Here is a 17,430-nt window from a genome sequence, read left to right as displayed (position 1 = left end):
AATCTTATATGCTTCATGCACATTATATGTGGGTTCCCCCCCGCTTTCTTTTTGGTGGTTCTAGGGTTTGAATTCAGGACCTTGTGGTTTGCTAGAAAGGCACTCTATCACTTGAGCAATGCCTCCAAGCTCTTTGTGGGTTATTTTTCCGGATAGGGTCTCCCATTTTTAACTAGAGTTGGCCTTAGACAGTGATCCTCCCACCTAGGCATGTACCACCACGCCTGTCTTACTTGTAGAGATGGGGATATCGGTAACATTCTGTCAGGGTGGCCCTGGAATCATGATCCTCCTGATCTCTGCAAGGATTACAAGTGTGAGTGACCAGACCTGGCAAATCAGTTGTCCTTCATTCTAAGAATATGCAGAGATACTGTTTGAAACTTGAATGTTTATGTAGCAAAACTTTTCAACACTTAAAAATGATCTTTCAATGCTTTAACCCACCATGCAAAGGAAGACCCAAAATTACAACATTGAGTTTTGATTGTTTTTCATACTGTAAGGTTTCTTTCTCTAATAAAGCATGTTTCAGAAAAACCTCATAAAAAAGGATAGGTTCCTAACAGTCATCTTAGAAAAACATACTTCATGTGATCTCTTTGCCAAAAAGAACCAAGCAAAGGAATCAGTTCTGGCAAGAGACTGAAAAATCACTGAAAAGAAATTATTATGGAAAAAAACTTCGAAAACTAAAAAGGCTCTCAAAGATCACGTACTGTGTGAAAAAACTTAAAAAAAAAAAAAAGGCTCTCAAAGAACAGGTAAATAAAAAATAATTAATGTCAAGTTATTAAATAGTTCTAAACACCAGGCATTGCCATTTTATTCTTTGGTTACACACACTTTGTCAAAAGCCATAGTATAAACCAAATACTGAATCAGTTAATGTCCATATAAAGAAAAATACTTAAAGACTTCTCAAGTTTTTATATGACAGGAAATAGCTAACAGAATTCCTAATAACTGTTTTTTGGGGGAATGGGGAGGGAGGTGGTAAAAAGCACTAGAGATCAAATCTAGGGCCTTTGGACATGCAAGGCAAGCGTTCTACTACTGATATACATCCCCAGCCCCATAACTATTTGTTCTGAAAAATTATATTTTAAGTGCAGGTTTTCATGTTGCCTGAGTTAAAACCTTGTCTGTCAATCATTAGCTACATGCTATTAGACAGAATATTTAAGCTTTTACATTTCAATTTCCTTATTTATAAGATATATATAATTCCCATAACTTACGGGTATAACTTCAACTTTCTTCAAATTATATCACATTTCTAACCCCAAAGATTTCCCAAAATGGTAGCCATTTAACTTACTAAATGGCATTCAGACACTACACTGCACATCAGATTGCTATTACAATACTTATCTCAATTTCCTTTTACTAAAACAAGAATTAAAGTCCCTACTTCCTTACATTTATTATCAACTCTGAGATCAAAGTAGTTTTATGAATTTTAGACTGAATTGTTCATATACTTTTTTGGAAAAATAAAAATAATCCTTGAGTACCAAAAAACATTGTTATTAGTACAGGACTTTTTTCTTTTTTTCTTTTTATTCATATGTGCATACAATGCTTGGGTCATTTCTCCCCTCTGCCCCCACCCCCTCCCTTACCACCCACTCCGCCTCCTCCTTCTCCCCCCCCACCCCCTCAATAGTACAGGACTTTCTTAAGAATTATTAGGAACTGTTTAAAATAAGTTTCGGCTATAATTTTATCTTACCGATTTTTTTGGAATGGTCGGCCCATATTCATAGCAGCAGCATTTGTTTTATACGATCCTGGTGAATTAAAGCCATTCACAAAACTACCATTGGGAAAGGGAGCCTAGAATAAAATGTTAATGTTTAAACAATACTAATGGTAAAGACAAAATATGGGGAGAGAAGGTAAGAAAGAATAATAAAGGGGATGAATACGATCAAAGTACATATTCATGTATGGAAATATTATACAATGAAACTGATCATTTTGTATAATTAATATAGCTAACACAAATAATTTTAATTAAAGAGAAAATATGCATCGAGGGTTATAAAATACCTTGAGATAACTTCGCTCATTTAAAAGAATGAAAACATTTTACTCATTCACTTTTGCACCATTCACATCATGTATCCCTCTACGAACATTATCACTAATTCATTACTTAATAAGGAACATTCTTCTCTGACAAAACTTCACAACACTAAAAAGATTTAAAATCACACAGGACTTGGTCTCTTCTTTCAATTGACTCAGCAAAGTTTTAAAAATAAAATTGTAGAAACCAATAGCTCGATTATTAGGCATCTATACCACAGTTCAAAAGCCAGAAAGTAGGCAATATTAATACAGAACAAATGAACTACCCCAGATGGTTTCTTCACATTTCAGCTTAAATTAAAATTCTTGCTTTTTTATATTTTTATCATGCTGTAAGGATCTCACTTACCAGTGGTGTTTCAAAGTAAGGTGCAGGACTTGGAGACCAAGACTGAGGCAGAATACTATATACCGAGTATTGCTGGTGAGGACTATATACAGGCTGCATAAAAACTGGTGAGGGATACTGGGCTTGAGTCTGAATGGGCTGACTATACATACTAGAATCCATTAATCGATAACCATTCTTAGCAAAAAATGTATTGATGGCTTTTATCCTTGCCTAGAAGAGGAAAATATTATAATAAAAAATGAAGTATACATTTTAACAAATATGTTATATTTGTATTTTAACACATTTTATACATAAGATTATACTGTTTCTGTTTAGAATCACTAGAGCAAAAGAAAAAGAAATTATAGCTTTAATTAATAATAAAGTGTATGGGAAAAACCACAATAAAAAAGGTAAAAGCACAAATAGTAAAATTAATTACAATTCATCAGATAAGAGCACTAATACCTAATATATACAGAGAAAAGTCAGATGTGGTGGTACACACCTGTAATCCCAGCTACTCAGGAGGCTGAGGCAGAAGGATTACAAATTTGAGGCCAGCGTGACCTACACAGTGAGAATCAAAAAAAAAAAAAAAAAAATTAAGTTGGGCCTTTAATACTAGCTACTCAGGAACCAGAGACTGGGAGGGTCATGGTTCCAAACCAGCCCAGGCAAAAAATTCACAAAATTCTACCTTAATCAATGGCTGGGAGTGGTGGCGTTCACTGGAAAGCACAAATAGAAGGATCACAGTCCAGGCTGACCTGGGCATAAACTGGACCCTATCTCAAAAATACCTTATGCAAAAAGGGCTGGCAAAGTGGCTCATGTGGTAGAGTACTTGCCTTGGAAGCATAAGGGCCTGAATTTCAACCCCAGTACCACCATGAAAGAAAGGCAAATGACTCAACACGTATGAAATAGATGCTAAACCTCACTCCTAAAAGAGAAACAATTACAATAGAGATACACGGAAAATGTTCAAAATCACCAAGCATTTGAGAAATGCAAATTAAAATCAGAGGACAATGCTACACGCTTTTGAGAATGGCTATGTCAAAAAGACCAATATTAACTTGTTGGAGAGGATGTGGACAAAAGGAAACATTACAAAGCAAGACAACTATTGAAGAGTACAGGGCTATAACAAAATGACTCAGGAGACTTCTCAGGGCCAAAATCAACATGGACAATAAATACACAAAATATACTTCAATACTCAAAAACAAAAACTAAAAGGTTACTTTATTTTCTTTCTTTTTGGTGGTGCTAGGAATCAAAGCCAGTGCCTTATAATGCTAGGCATGCTAGGCAAGTGGTCTCCCATTGAGTTACAGTCCCAGCCCTGAAAGGCTACTTTTGATGTTGTCAGGGATCCAGCTACCTACCTTCTTGCCTACCAACCTACCTACCTATTGCTGTGAAATGAACCCAGATCTTAGCACTCACTAGGCATTCTATCATAGAACTACATCCCTACCCCCAACACTGTATGTGAGGGGGCGGGGGGAAGAAGCAAGCAAACAAACCTACAAAAAAACTGTTAATAAAAGTTAGAACCAAGGGGGATTCCAAGATGGCAGCTTGAGGGAGGAAGCAGAAAGTGAGCCTCCTACAGTGAAATCTTGGAGAGACGCCAGAGACACACTTTGCAGGCATAATCACTGAGAAAAGGCATAACTTTGACCCCTCCACACTTCCAGCTGGCACAAAGAATCTCCACTTCACGGTAAACGGAGAAACAAGGAGGACCCCTGGCCGCCAGTTGCCGGTGCCCAGACGGCTTGGGAAGACGCAGACCAGGTGAGCTTCACGGTACCGCGGTACTTCCACAGACAAGCCTGGGCCAGAGCAGCATGCCCCCTGGACAGACCAACCTCCACCCAGGGAAAAAAGAGAAACTGAGTAATAAGCAATAAGAGCAATAAAGACACGCTGGAAAGAGGGTGGGGCACCCTGAGCACTGAAGATTGGGGGAAGGGAACCCTTCCCGGGACTGTAAATAAACTGTAAATAAATAAGCCGGGTGGGCCAGAGAGCCTCTGGCGGGAGCAGAGGTGCACGTCCAGCAACCAGGAGCTGGGAAGCTTGTGAGAGTGGCGGAGGGAGGAAAACTCCGCAGGAGAGGAGGGAAGACCCACTTCCCACGTGAGCTGTAAACAAACAGGGCAGCTGGCAGGAGCAGCAGCACCGCCCAGTAAGCAGGGGCAGGAAAGCTTGTGAAAGTGGCGGTGGGAGGAAAACTCCACAGGAGAGGGGAGAAGACCCACCTCCCACATGAACTGTAAATAAACACGCAGGCCTGACAACGCGGGGGCAGTGTCACCTTTCCCAGTGCTTGGAAAGGGGAAAGCCTGTAGCAGAGGCTCCCACACAGAACTCTGACCAAACAAACCCTGCAGGGCCAGGTGAGTGCTAAGCTCACCCCAGAGATCTGCATAAACAATGCCTCCAGCAACAGCAGGTTGACAGCAGTGGGCAGGCAAGCCACAGTTGCAGAAACCATTCTCAGAACTGTCTCTAGACTCTTTTTTTTCTTTGTCTCCCTACCTTTGATGAGAGAACAACCAAATTAAACCTGCAAGCGGAAAAACTTACTGAAACTGGATTGCATATTGCATTTGAACTTGGGACACTAGGTGGGGTTATTTTTTTTTTCTTTTTTGTGTATGTGTGGGTGTCTGTGTAGTTTTGTTCTACTTTATGCGTCCCCTTTGATGAGACAACTACAGAACAACATCTGAAGCACCACCTCCAGGATTGGAGACTGAGACAGACACCCAAATTATTAAGAGGGAAACTTCATTGCATTTGAACTTGGAGGGTTTTTTGGTTATTTATTTATTTTTTTAACTTTCTATTTTCCATTTTACTTTAATTCATTTTTAATATATAGATATTTCTTTCATTAACTTATTTTTTATTTTTATTCCTATCTTAATTTTTTTATTTTTGATTTTCAATCCTATCTCTGTCCCTCTAATGTCTGTTCAGCTTACTGTCAATTAGTACACTAAAGCTCCCTGTTTATACCTTTGAAACTTTTTTGTCTGAAACCTTGTTCTGCTTTCTCCCTCCAGTCTGTGTATTTGTTTTCCCCTTTTCTTTAACTTCTTGCTTTCCATCTCAGCTCACCCTTCCATTCTAAATATTACCATTGCTATTATTACAAGCTAGAAAATACTTAATTGCACACAGTACAGGGACAATAATAACACCAAAGACAATGACGAGAAGACAGAAAAAACAGGGAAACCTGTTTCCACACAGCAAAAAATTAGTACAGGAACCAGAGGGGAATGAAGAAAACAGATACTCAGATCCAGACTCCAACAAAATGAAGATAAACTATGCCAAAGGACCCAAGAAGCCCACAAGAATAATTTAAAAGAAGACATACTACAGGTACTCAATGAGAATTTTATAGAGATGATACTGGATAGGGTCAACCAAAATGTACAGGAGACACTCAAGAAATTCCAAGACAACAAAAATAGAGAATTTGAAAAAGCAAAAGAAGAAATAAAGGAAACCATAGAAGCACTGTATAAACACCAAAGTGAAAGAGAGAACACGATGAATAAACAGATAAATGAACTCAGAACAAAAATAGACAACATTAAAAAAAAGAAGAAAACAGCCAGGATATGGAAAAACCTCAGAAAAAAAGAAAAAAACACAACTGCAGAACAAAACGGAAGGCCAATCCAGCAGAATAGAACAAACAGAACACAGAATCTCAAAACTTGAAGATGAAATGGTAATTAAAGGAAAAACTGAAGAACTATTAATTAAACAACTCAAGACCGGTGAAAAGAAAATGCAAGAACTCACTGACTCCATCAAAAGACCAAACATGAGAATCATGGGCATCGAAGAAGGAGAAGAGGTGCAAGCGAAGGGAATGCGTAATATATTCAACAAAATAATAACGGAAAATTTCCCAAATCTAGAGAAAGAGATTCCCATACAGATGCAAGAGGCCTCCAGGACACCAAACAGACTAGATCAAAATAGAACTACCCCACGACATATCATCATTAAAACAACAAGTTCAGAAACTAAGGAAAGAATATTGAAGGCTGTAAGAGAGAAAAAACAAGTAACATACAAAGGTAAACCCATCAAAATCACAGCAGATTTCTCAACAGAAACATTAAAAGCAAGAAGAGCGTGGGGTGAGATCTTCCGGGCACCGAATGAAAATAACTTCAACCCCAGGATACTCTACCCAGCAAAACTATCATTCAAAATAGATGGAGCAATAAAAGTCTTCCATGATAAGCAGAAACTAAAACAATATGTGACCACAAAGCCACCACTACAAAAGATTCTGCAAGGGATTCTGCATACAGAAAGTGAAACCCAACTTAACCATGAAAAGACAGGCAGCACCAAACCACAGAAAAAGAAAAAGCAAGACAGTAGAGAGTAACCTCAACTTAGGTACACACAATCAAACCTTCAAACAACTAAGACAACTAAATGGCAGCAATCACCACATACCTATCAGTACTAACGCTTAATGTTAATGGACTTAATTCACCCATCAAAAGGCACTGCTTGACAAAATGGATTAAAAAGGAAGATCCAACAATTTGTTGCTTACAGAAGACCCATCTCACAGACAGAAATAAGCATAGGCTTAGGATGAAAGGCTGGAAGAAGATTTACCAAGCCAATGGCCCCCCAAAACAGGCAGGAGTAGCAATACTTATCTCTGACAAAGTAGACTTCAAACCTACATTGATCAAACGAGATAAAGAAGGACATTCCATACTAATAAAAGGGGAAATAGACCAAAAGGAAATAATAATCATCAACATGTATGCGCCAATGTCAACGCACCCAATTTTATCAAACATACCCTGAAAGACCTAAAAGCATATGTAAATGCCAACACAGTGGTTGTGGGAGACTTTAACACCCCATTGTCATCAATAGATAGGTCATCCAAACAAAAAATCAATAAAGAAATCCAAGATCTAAAATACGCAATAGATCAAATGGATCTAGTTGATGTCTACAGAACATTTCATCCAACCTCTACACAATATACATTCGTCTCAGCAGCCCATGGAACCTTCTCCAAAATAGATCATATCCTAGGGCACAAAGCAAGTCTCAGCAAATATAAGAAAATAGAAATTATACTGTGCATACTATCTGATCACAATGCAATAAAACTAGAACTCAACAACAAAAGTAAAGACAAAAAACATGCAAACAGCTGGAAACTAAATAACTCATTACTTCTTGAACAATGGGTCATTGATGAAATAAAAGAGAAAATTAAATAGTTCATGGAAGACATTGAAAATGAAAACACAACATACCAGAACCTATGGGACAGAGCAAAGGCCAGTCCTGAGAGGAAAGTTTATAGCCATGAGTGCATATATTAAAAAGACTGAAAGATCCCAAATCAATGACCTAATGATACATCTCAAACTCCTAGAAAAACAAGAACAAGCAAATCCCAAAACAAATAGAAGGAGAGAAATAATAAAAATAAGAGCTGAAATCAACGAAATAGAAACCAAAAAAACCATACAAAGAATTAATGAAACAAAAAGTTGGTTCTTTGAAGAAATAAACAAGATCGATAGACCCCTGGCAAACCTGACTAAAATGAGGAGAGAAAAAGCCCAAATTAGTAGAATCAGGAATGCAAAAGGGGAGATAACAACAAACACCATGGAAGTCCAGGAAATCATCAGAGACTACTTTGAGAACCTATATTCAAATAAATTTGAAAATTTTAAAGAAATGGACAGATTTCTAGATACATATGATCATCCAAAACTGAACCAAGAGGAAATTAATCACCTGACTAGACCTATAACACAAAATGAAATTGAAGCAGCAATCAAGAGTCTCCCCAAAAAGAAAAGTCCAGGACCTGATGGATTCTCTGCTGAATTCTATCAGACCTTTAAAGAAGAACTGATACCAACCCTCCTTAAACTGTTCCATGAAATAGAAAGGGAAGGAAAACTGCCAAACACATTTTACGAAGCCAGTATTACACTTATCCCAAAACCAGGCAAAGACACCTCCAAAAAGGAGAACTATAGGCCAATCTCCTTAATGAACATTGATGCAAAAATCCTCAACAAAATAATGGCAAATCGAATTCAGCAACACATCAAAAAGATTATTCACCACGACCAGGTAGGCTTCATCCCAGGGATGCAGGGGTGGTTCAACATACGAAAATCAATAAACGTAATAAACCACATTAACAGAAGCAAAGACAAAAACCACTTGATCATCTCAATAGATGCAGAAAAAGCCTTTGATAAGATCCAACATCATTTCATGATAAAAGCTCTAAGAAAACTAGGAATAGAAGGAAAGTTCCTCAACATTATAAAAGCTATATATGACAAACCTACAGCCAGCATTATACTTAACGGAGAAAAACTGAAACCATTCCCTCTAAAATCAGGAACCAGACAAGGATGCCCACTATCTCCACTCCTATTCAACACAGTACTGGAATTCCTAGCCAGAGCAATTAGGCAAGAAGAAGGAATAAAAGGAATACAAATAGGTAAAGAAACTGTCAAAATATCCCTGTTTGCAGAGACATGATCCTATACCTTAAAGACCCAAAAAACTCTACTCAGAAGCTTCTAGAAATCATCAATAGCTATAGCAAGGTAGCAGGATATAAAATCAACATAGAAAAATCATTAGCATTTCTATACACTAACAATGAGCAAACGGAAAAAGAATGTATGAAAACAATTCCAGTTACAATAGCCTCAAACAAAATCAAATACCTAGGTGTAAACCTAACAAAAGATGTGAAAGACCTCTACAAGGAAAACTATACACTTCTGAAGAAAGAGATTGAGGAAGACTATAGAAAGTGGAGAGATCTCCCATGCTCATGGATTGGTAGAATCAACATAGTAAAAATGTCTATACTCCCAAAAGTAATCTACATGTTTAATGCAATTCCCATCAAAATTCCAGTGACATTCATTAAAGAGACTGAAAAATCTATTGTTAAATTTATATGGAAACACAAGAGGCCACGAATAGCCAAGGCAATACTCAGTCAAAAGAACAATGCAGGAGGTATCACGATACCTGACTTCAAACTATATTACAAAGCAATAACAATAAAAACAGCATGGTACTGGCACAAAAACAGACATGAAGACCAGTGGAACAGAATAGAGGACCCAGATATGAAGCCACACAACTATAACCAACTCGTCTTTGACAAAGGAGCTAAAAATATACGATGCAGAAATAGCAGCCTCTTCAACAAAAACTGCTGGGAAAACTGGTTAGCAGTCTGCAAAAAACTGAAACTAGATCCATGTATATCACCCTATACCAAGATTAACTCAAAATGGATCAAGGATCCAAGGAGGTGGGGGGGAGAGGGAGGGGGCGGAGCGGGTGGTAAGGGAGGGGGTGGGGGCAGGAGGGAGAAATGACCCAAGCCTTGTATGCACATATGAATAATAAAGGAAAAAAAAAAAAAAGAAAGAAAGATTCAGGTTGCCAACGCAGACACGTTAATGAAATAAGGCCGTCTAAAAAGCCTGTATTGATTGGCAAGGATAAATAAAGACACTTCTACATAAAAAAAAAAAAAGTTAGAACCAAGTAGCCAGGCATGGTGGTGTATACCTATAATCTCAGCACTTGGGAGGCTAAGACAGGAGGATCACCATTTGAGGCTAGCCTGGGCTACACAGTGAGACCCTGTCTCAAAAAAAGAAAAGAAGTTAGAACCAAGCATTTAGCATGCATTTCACATATGAGCTGTACCTCAGAACAATGAAGATGAGAGTAAGCTCCTAAGAAATGGAAAAAACATAATGTAGAAATAGTACTATTTTGCAATTCTTAATAAATGAATAGATGTAGTCAATGATCATGGCAGCTAGTTTTTATTCTTTGTTGCTCTGATACCAAACTCAAATTTCACCAATGTGTACTAATTTTCATGAAATACAGAGAATAGACAACCACACTAAACTACAACTCAAGTATACAGCTAGCAAGTGCTGGGGATGTAGTTTAGTGGTGATAGAGCCTTTGCGTAGGATGCACAAAGCCATGTGTTTGATCCACAACACTGCAAAAACGCAGGATTTCCAATTTATTAAGTATTTCAGTTTGAAAATAACTATAGTTTACACTTTTACACTGCCATCTTAAAAAAAAAACAGAGAAAGAATACAGTTAGCAAACATATTTTGAGGAGCAAGAGTCATGGCTCATTGGTAGACCACTTGCTTAGTATGTGTAAGACCCTGGGTTTTAATCTCACAATTGCAAAGAGTAATAATAATAAATATCCTGGCAAAAATACTACTGTATGATGGCTAATCTACGAACCAATAAGAGGGCTGGAGGTGTGGCTCAAGTGTTAGAGCACCTGCTTTATAAGCATGAACATGAAGCCTTAAGTTCCAACCCCAGTTCCACCAAAGGGGAAAAACAAAACAAAAGAAAGCTCAAAGAAAAATATCTATAATGAAATATTTTTAACCCCAACACTTGGAAGACTGGGTAGGAGGATTTTAATTTAAAGATCAGGCTGGCTACATGGCAAGACGCTGTCTCCTACACAACCATTCAAAATCACAACTTGAGATTTCAACAAAAATAACAAATCAGAAATGGGCAAGAGTGAGGCCCTGGACTCAGTATCCAGTGAGGAGGGAAGGAGGGAGGGAGGCAGGAAGGAAGGGGTTGCATGGTAAGAACAGGGGTTGGGGATGAATAGTAGCAGAGTGCTTTCCTAGCAGGTGCACAGCCCTCAGCACAATAACAACCACAACAACAAAGAAATCCCACCACTCAGGAGGCAGAGACAGGAAGATCGTTGAGTTCTAGGCCAGCCTGGGTTACATAGTGAGACCCTGTCTAGAAAAGGAAAAGCGAGAAAAGGAAGGAAGGAAAACAAAAGAAAAGTATGGGGATAATCAAAAGTGATTATTTATAGATAATGTCATCTGTGAGGCTTATAATCCAAAAGACCCATCAAACCATTAGATAAAGAATTTCAGCAAATGTGCTACAAATAACACTCAAAAGAAATCACTGAAATACCAAAAAGGGGGGGAAGCAACAAAATTCTCTTTAAGGAAAGAATTATAAAACAAAGCAGACCGAATTAATACTAAAACATTATTTATCATAATGAATAAATGTAGGGTAAAATCACAAACTGTCCTCAATTTAACTGTTAAATACAAGCTCATTAAATCCAGCTCAAAAAATATACCAAGGGGGAAAGAGGGAGAAATGACCCAAACATTGTATACACATATGAATAAAAGAAAAAATATATATATACCAAAACATATAATCCCATTGATTCCAAAATGATTTTTGGCTGGTTCTCTGTTGGCACTAGACAAACATTCTGAAATCTATACAGAAAACTAATAATCTGAGAATTAGTTGAGATAATCTAGAAAGATAATCATCAGGATAAAGAAAGTGCTTATGTAAATAAGGATATGCAAAACTCTGGTAACATGAATAACAATATTGGTTCAGGGAAGTAGAGATTAATAAAACCTAATAGAGAACCTGAAACAGCTCTCAGAGATGTGGTACTACACACAGCTGTAAAGGACTGACCAGTGAACAAATACACGTGGAGACAATTGCTTTTCCACATATGGAAAAAAAGGAAATTAGATTCCTATTGTATACTATATATCAAATTAATGAAAGAATTTTTATCAAATATCTAAATCAATATATAAATCCTTAGCCCAGTGCTGGTGGCTCACGCCTGTGATCCTAGCTACTCAGGTGGCAGAGATCAGGAGGATGTCAGTTCAAAGCCAGCCAGGGCAAATAATTCGCACGATCTAACTTGAAAATACCCAACACAAAACAGGGTTGGTGGAGTGGCTCCAGTAGTAGAGCACCTGCCTAGTAAGTATGAGACCCTTAGTTCAAACCCCAGTACTTACGGGGGTGGGAAGGGGACCAGGAATATAAATCCTTTGAGAAGACTACCATATACAGACAATTTTGATGCCAAAGTACTTTCCTTTTTCCTCCTCCACCCCACTTTTTTTTTTTTTAGCAGTACTGGTGTTTGAACTCAGAGCTTGGCACTTGCTGGGCAGATGCTCTATCCCTTGAGCCATGCCTCTACCACAAAATGGGTAAATGATTTAAATAGATATTCCTAATTTTCTGAGTAACACAACATAAGCTAGAAACATCTTTAAAATTACTGTAAGTTTTATACAACTCTGCCCATTTTTAAAAATTCTTTAAAAAAAATCTATTTTCATAAAGTCTTCTGTTGTATTTACAAATAATCCTTACCATGATTGGCTTGCCCTGAAATGTTTTAACTTCTTCTCTTAAGTATTTAAAAGCCTGAAAACAAAGCAGAAAAGATCTTTCATCAGTATTCAACATTAAAGCTACCTTTACTATATAAAACACATTTGGTATTATGAATTGTTTCTAAGATAAAAAATTCTGGAGGTGATAGGGAATGAAAATAAAATATTTAAGACATTCTCAGCTACAGTTCAATTTATTGTAGAAGTGCACTACTGCAGACAAGATGCTTAAGATTCAAAACAGAATTACAACTAAGTATTAAATTAAAATAACTCAGATAACATAAGATGAAGAAACTTGTTTACAAGAATAAAAATGAGTTTAGAAAGATATCACAGATATATTTTTGTTCCAAAGGAATATTATTTCTCTTACCTTTAAGTAGGAAATGAACAAGAATAAAACTACAAACCTATAATCCCACCACTCAGGAAGATCTCAAGTTCAAGGCCAGCCTGGGCTACATAGGGTTTTCCATGACTGTGTGGGCTGCGCAGCAAGACCCTCTCTCAAAAAAGGAATAAAACCATTAAGTCAAAAATCCAAGAATTTTTTGTTTTTATTGCAGACCTATTATATTCTAGAAATACTAACTATTGAGTACATGGTTTCCTATCCTTGTATTCATTTTTTTGTTTTATTGGTGGGACTATGGTTTGAACTCAGGACTTCACGCTCACAAAGGAGGTGCTCTATGGTTTGAGCTTTGCCTCCAGACTATTTTGCTCTGGTTATTTTGGAGATGGAGTCTTGCAAACTATTGCAGGGGCTGGCTTCAAACAACGATCCTCCAATCTCAGTCTTCCAAGTAACTAGGATTACAAGGGTAAGTCAGTGTGCAGCTAGGTGTTAATTTTTATATTAACAGGAAATAAACTACTCTTAAATTGAAAATGGTTAAAAATAAGCCAATTGAACAAAAGCAAAACAGTGAACAAGGTGCTCATTAGTCTTTATAAAAAGAGTAAACATTTTCTTTCTTTTTTTTTTTGAGACATGGTCTTGCTTTGTAGCCTCAGCTAGCCTTGAACTCACAATCCTACTTTCAGCCTCCTTGTGCTGGGATTACAGGTATACAGCACACCTAGGGCATTAAGCATGCTAGGCTAGCACTCTACCACTGAGTCATAACCCTAACCCTATTTTCTTTCTTCTACTTTTTCATTTTTGGTGGTACTGAAGATTTGAGCTCAGGGCCTCCATACTTACTAGGCAGGCACTCTATTACTTAAGTATGCTTTCTGTCCATTTTTACTTTAGTTATTTGTCAGATCATGCCTTGCATTTTTGTCCAGGGCCAGCCTCAGGCCACAATGTTCCTATTTATGCCTCAAGAGTAGCTGGTATTAAGACTGCCTGTTTGTTGTTGAGATGGGGTCGTGCTAACCTTTTACTCAGGCTGGCCTTGTACCCTGATCTTCCCAATCTCTGCCTCCTGAATAACTGGGATTATAGATATGAACCACTATGCCTGGACCATTTTCTTAACTAAAAGATACTACAAATTCTCTTACTACCAGGACTTGTATCAGAAGAAAAACTTTCTTCTCACCTGTTGTGCATCTGTATCTGATTGGAAAGTGATATACCAGTTGCTATTGTGTGCAAACTCACAGCTTATAACTTTGGGGCAGTTTTCATTTTTAAACAAAGATTTCACTTCCTAAAAAAGAAAAAATTACAGTTAATAAAATAAACTCGAAAAATGTATCAACAATGAACTTTTGTTTAATAGTATGGGTAAGCACATCTTTTTTTTTTTTTTGCAGTACTGGAGTTTGGACTCAGGGCCTTACACTCACTAGGCAGGCACTCTACCACATGAGCCACACCCCTGGCCCTGTTCATTTCTTTTGATCCTACAACTTTACTTAGCTGTTTATTATTATGAAACAAAAACAGGAACAATTGCAGTGTAAAACTTCATATGATTTAGGGATGAAATCTTATTATAGCATCAGTAAACCAGAAATATATAGTAGTGGGCTACATTTACAGTAAAATCTCTCCGGTCCTTTCTCTGCCTGACCTGCCATTATTTAAAGAAAAAGTCCATTATAAATATTTTGTAGGCCTTAATAATATTCATGAATTCTCACTTAATTCAGATGCTTTGTTCACATCAGAGTCATAGACATGAACTCTGCAAACAAATCTTTTCTATAACTGATATAACTGGAAAAAAAGGAAGTCCAATAAATATGGATTCAGAAAAAAACGAATTACACTAAAACTCAGTATGGAAAAACAATTAATGGGCTAAAGAAACTTACAAAAAGAACAGAAAGAAAAGAACTAGACGTGAACACTGAATATTCACGAAGTTACAAAAGGAAAGGAAACAACATCTGCTGAAGTACTATTAAGCACTGCAATTTACTCCTCAAAGCAACGCGAGGTTTAAGATTTATCACCTCCATTTTTACCACCCGAATCCACTTAGTCTACAACCAATTCGAGTATGAAACAAAATTTAATAACAACCAGCAATTCCAAAATATAAAATAATCTGACTGGGTCAAACTATCAAACATCTGAACATTAGATATCAATTTTTAAATAGACTGTTCCCTCGTTGATTGGAAAACTAGTATGGAAACAAAGTGTAACCTGTATAATTAAGTCCATCAAATTTTTAAGACACTGAATTAAAAAAAAAAAACGGTTTATATATGTGATGTTACTAGGTCCAATAATATTTATGATAAATCAATGGGCAAACAGTTAAGTTCAGTAACTTTTGTAAAAACTGGGAAAATATTACCATATTCAGTTAAGAAAATTCTCATCCAATCTAAAATAACATTTCTGTATGACTATCTATGGAACTAAAGCCATGAATAGATGAATACATTCTGAATATTTCAACTTCCATTAAAACATATAATGAATGAATTTACTTAAATCTTACTAAAATCCCTATTTTCCACCTTTATCATTTTGTAGAAAGTTATGTTCTCAGACTGACTTTCCTAAGCATAAGAAAGGAAGTCTGAATTTACTATAATGAAAAACTTATCCTAGTGGGCCACCAGTGGCTTATTCCTGTAATCCTAGCTACATGGGACGCTGACATTGGAAGGACTGAGATCTAGGCCAGCCCAGGGAAATATGTCGTGAGAGCCCATCTCCAAAATAACCAAAGCAAAATGGATTGGAGGGGTGGCTCAAGTGTTAAGACTATTTGCTTTGCAAGTGTAGGGGGAAAAAAATCCTGTATGAGAAAACAATATTGAATCCTGTTGAAATTCTTTTAAGCAGGAGGGAAGGGGATGAGAGAGAATGATGATAGAATGAACCTAACCACGGTATACTGTATGCACATATGGAAACCCTCTATACAACTAATATATGCTAAAAAAAATGCTAAAAAATTTATCCTGACAGGAACCTTAAAGTTTACCCCCTTAATCCCTCGTTTTAATACGCACTTCAATGGATAACTATTGAACAATATAGGGTAGGGGGAAAAGGATAAGGGGAGAAAAATATAGGGGGTTTGAAGGACTAAAGTACAATATGTTTATAAGTAAAAAATCAAGGCAAAACCCCACTGAACAATGAACAGACACTAGAACAAGGAAGGACAGATATGTAATACAGGTCATGTTATAGGAAGGGTACTAGTGAGAGGGGGAGATAAATGAAGAAGGTAAAGGAGGAAGAATATGGTTGAGGTACAATCAAAGTCATTTCAAAAAGGGGAATGAGAGAAAAGGGACATTAATGGAAGGAATAAATATATGTATATATTTAAATATATGGAAATGTTCCAATAAAACCCTCTGTGAACTATCATATACTAATAAAAGTGTTTAAAAAAAAAAGAAGGGAAAAAATGCACTTTAGTGATTTTTATCTAAATTAATCTTCTGGCTATTTTAGTAATCTATATTTCCTTTATTTTTTATAATATAGATTATTGTCATACTGATTGATTTACTGTTATGTGTATGAATGCCTTAACCAGAATAAATATATAAATAAACATAAAATTTGCCAGTGTATTTTATCCTTCAGGTACTGGCCCAAGCTCTTTATATATTTACTCACACAATTCTTACAACACCTCTATGAGTTACTCATTACTATTATCCCATTTAGCAGATGCAAAAACTGAGGTAAACAAGGTTAACATCCTTAACTTTAGAGCTAGCTAGTAAAAGCTAGAATTCAATCGCAGGTGTATTGGCTCTAGAGTGCAGGCTCATACACAGTTTTTGTTTCTTTGCTTTCCTTTTTCTTTTCTTTTTTTTTTTTTTTCCAGAAAGGGTCTTACTATGTAACCCAAGCTGTCCTCCAACTACTTCCATTTTCCTGCCAGTGCCTCCTGAGTGCTGAGATTGCAGATGCTACCATTTCTTACTTCACTGTTTCTTAATATTGCAAATGTTCTTTCCACTCTGATTTTCCTTTTCTGTTACTTTAAACATAGAGTTAAAAAAAAAAAAAAAATCAAAGATCTTTTGACAATTTTTTTTTTTTTTCTCATTGCTTCTAAGCTTAGGAAATCTTCAGTTGGTGCAGTGGCTCAAGTGGTAGAGTGCCTGCCTAGCAAGCATGAGGCCCAGCACTGACAAAAAAAAAAAAAAAAAAGAAAATCTAAGAAGAAATCTTCAATCTAAAGGTTTAATGCTAAATGA

At 36.7% G+C, this 17,430-nt stretch overlaps 1 protein-coding gene across 4 annotated transcripts in view; it reads right to left on the bottom strand.

Annotated features, from left to right (window-relative positions):
- Positions 1–17,430, bottom strand: part of Larp4 (La ribonucleoprotein 4) — a 69,229-nt gene that overhangs the window by 18,914 nt on the left and 32,885 nt on the right. For all 4 annotated transcript variants that reach the window (XM_074083356.1, XM_074083359.1, XM_074083357.1 and 1 more), the window contains exons 7-10: positions 14,340–14,450; positions 12,764–12,817; positions 2,447–2,659; positions 1,736–1,839 (exon numbers count right to left, since the gene is read on the bottom strand). In XM_074083356.1, coding sequence (XP_073939457.1) covers positions 1,736–1,839; positions 2,447–2,659; positions 12,764–12,817; positions 14,340–14,450 — 482 coding nt within the window. The remainder of the gene's footprint in view (positions 1–1,735; positions 1,840–2,446; positions 2,660–12,763; positions 12,818–14,339; positions 14,451–17,430) is intronic.

This window comes from Castor canadensis, chromosome 8, assembly GCF_047511655.1.
Source record: "Castor canadensis chromosome 8, mCasCan1.hap1v2, whole genome shotgun sequence".
NCBI classification, from domain to species: domain Eukaryota; kingdom Metazoa; phylum Chordata; class Mammalia; order Rodentia; family Castoridae; genus Castor; species Castor canadensis.
Note: the sequence above shows the minus strand (reverse complement) of the source record. Positions and strands in the feature narration are given on the sequence as shown.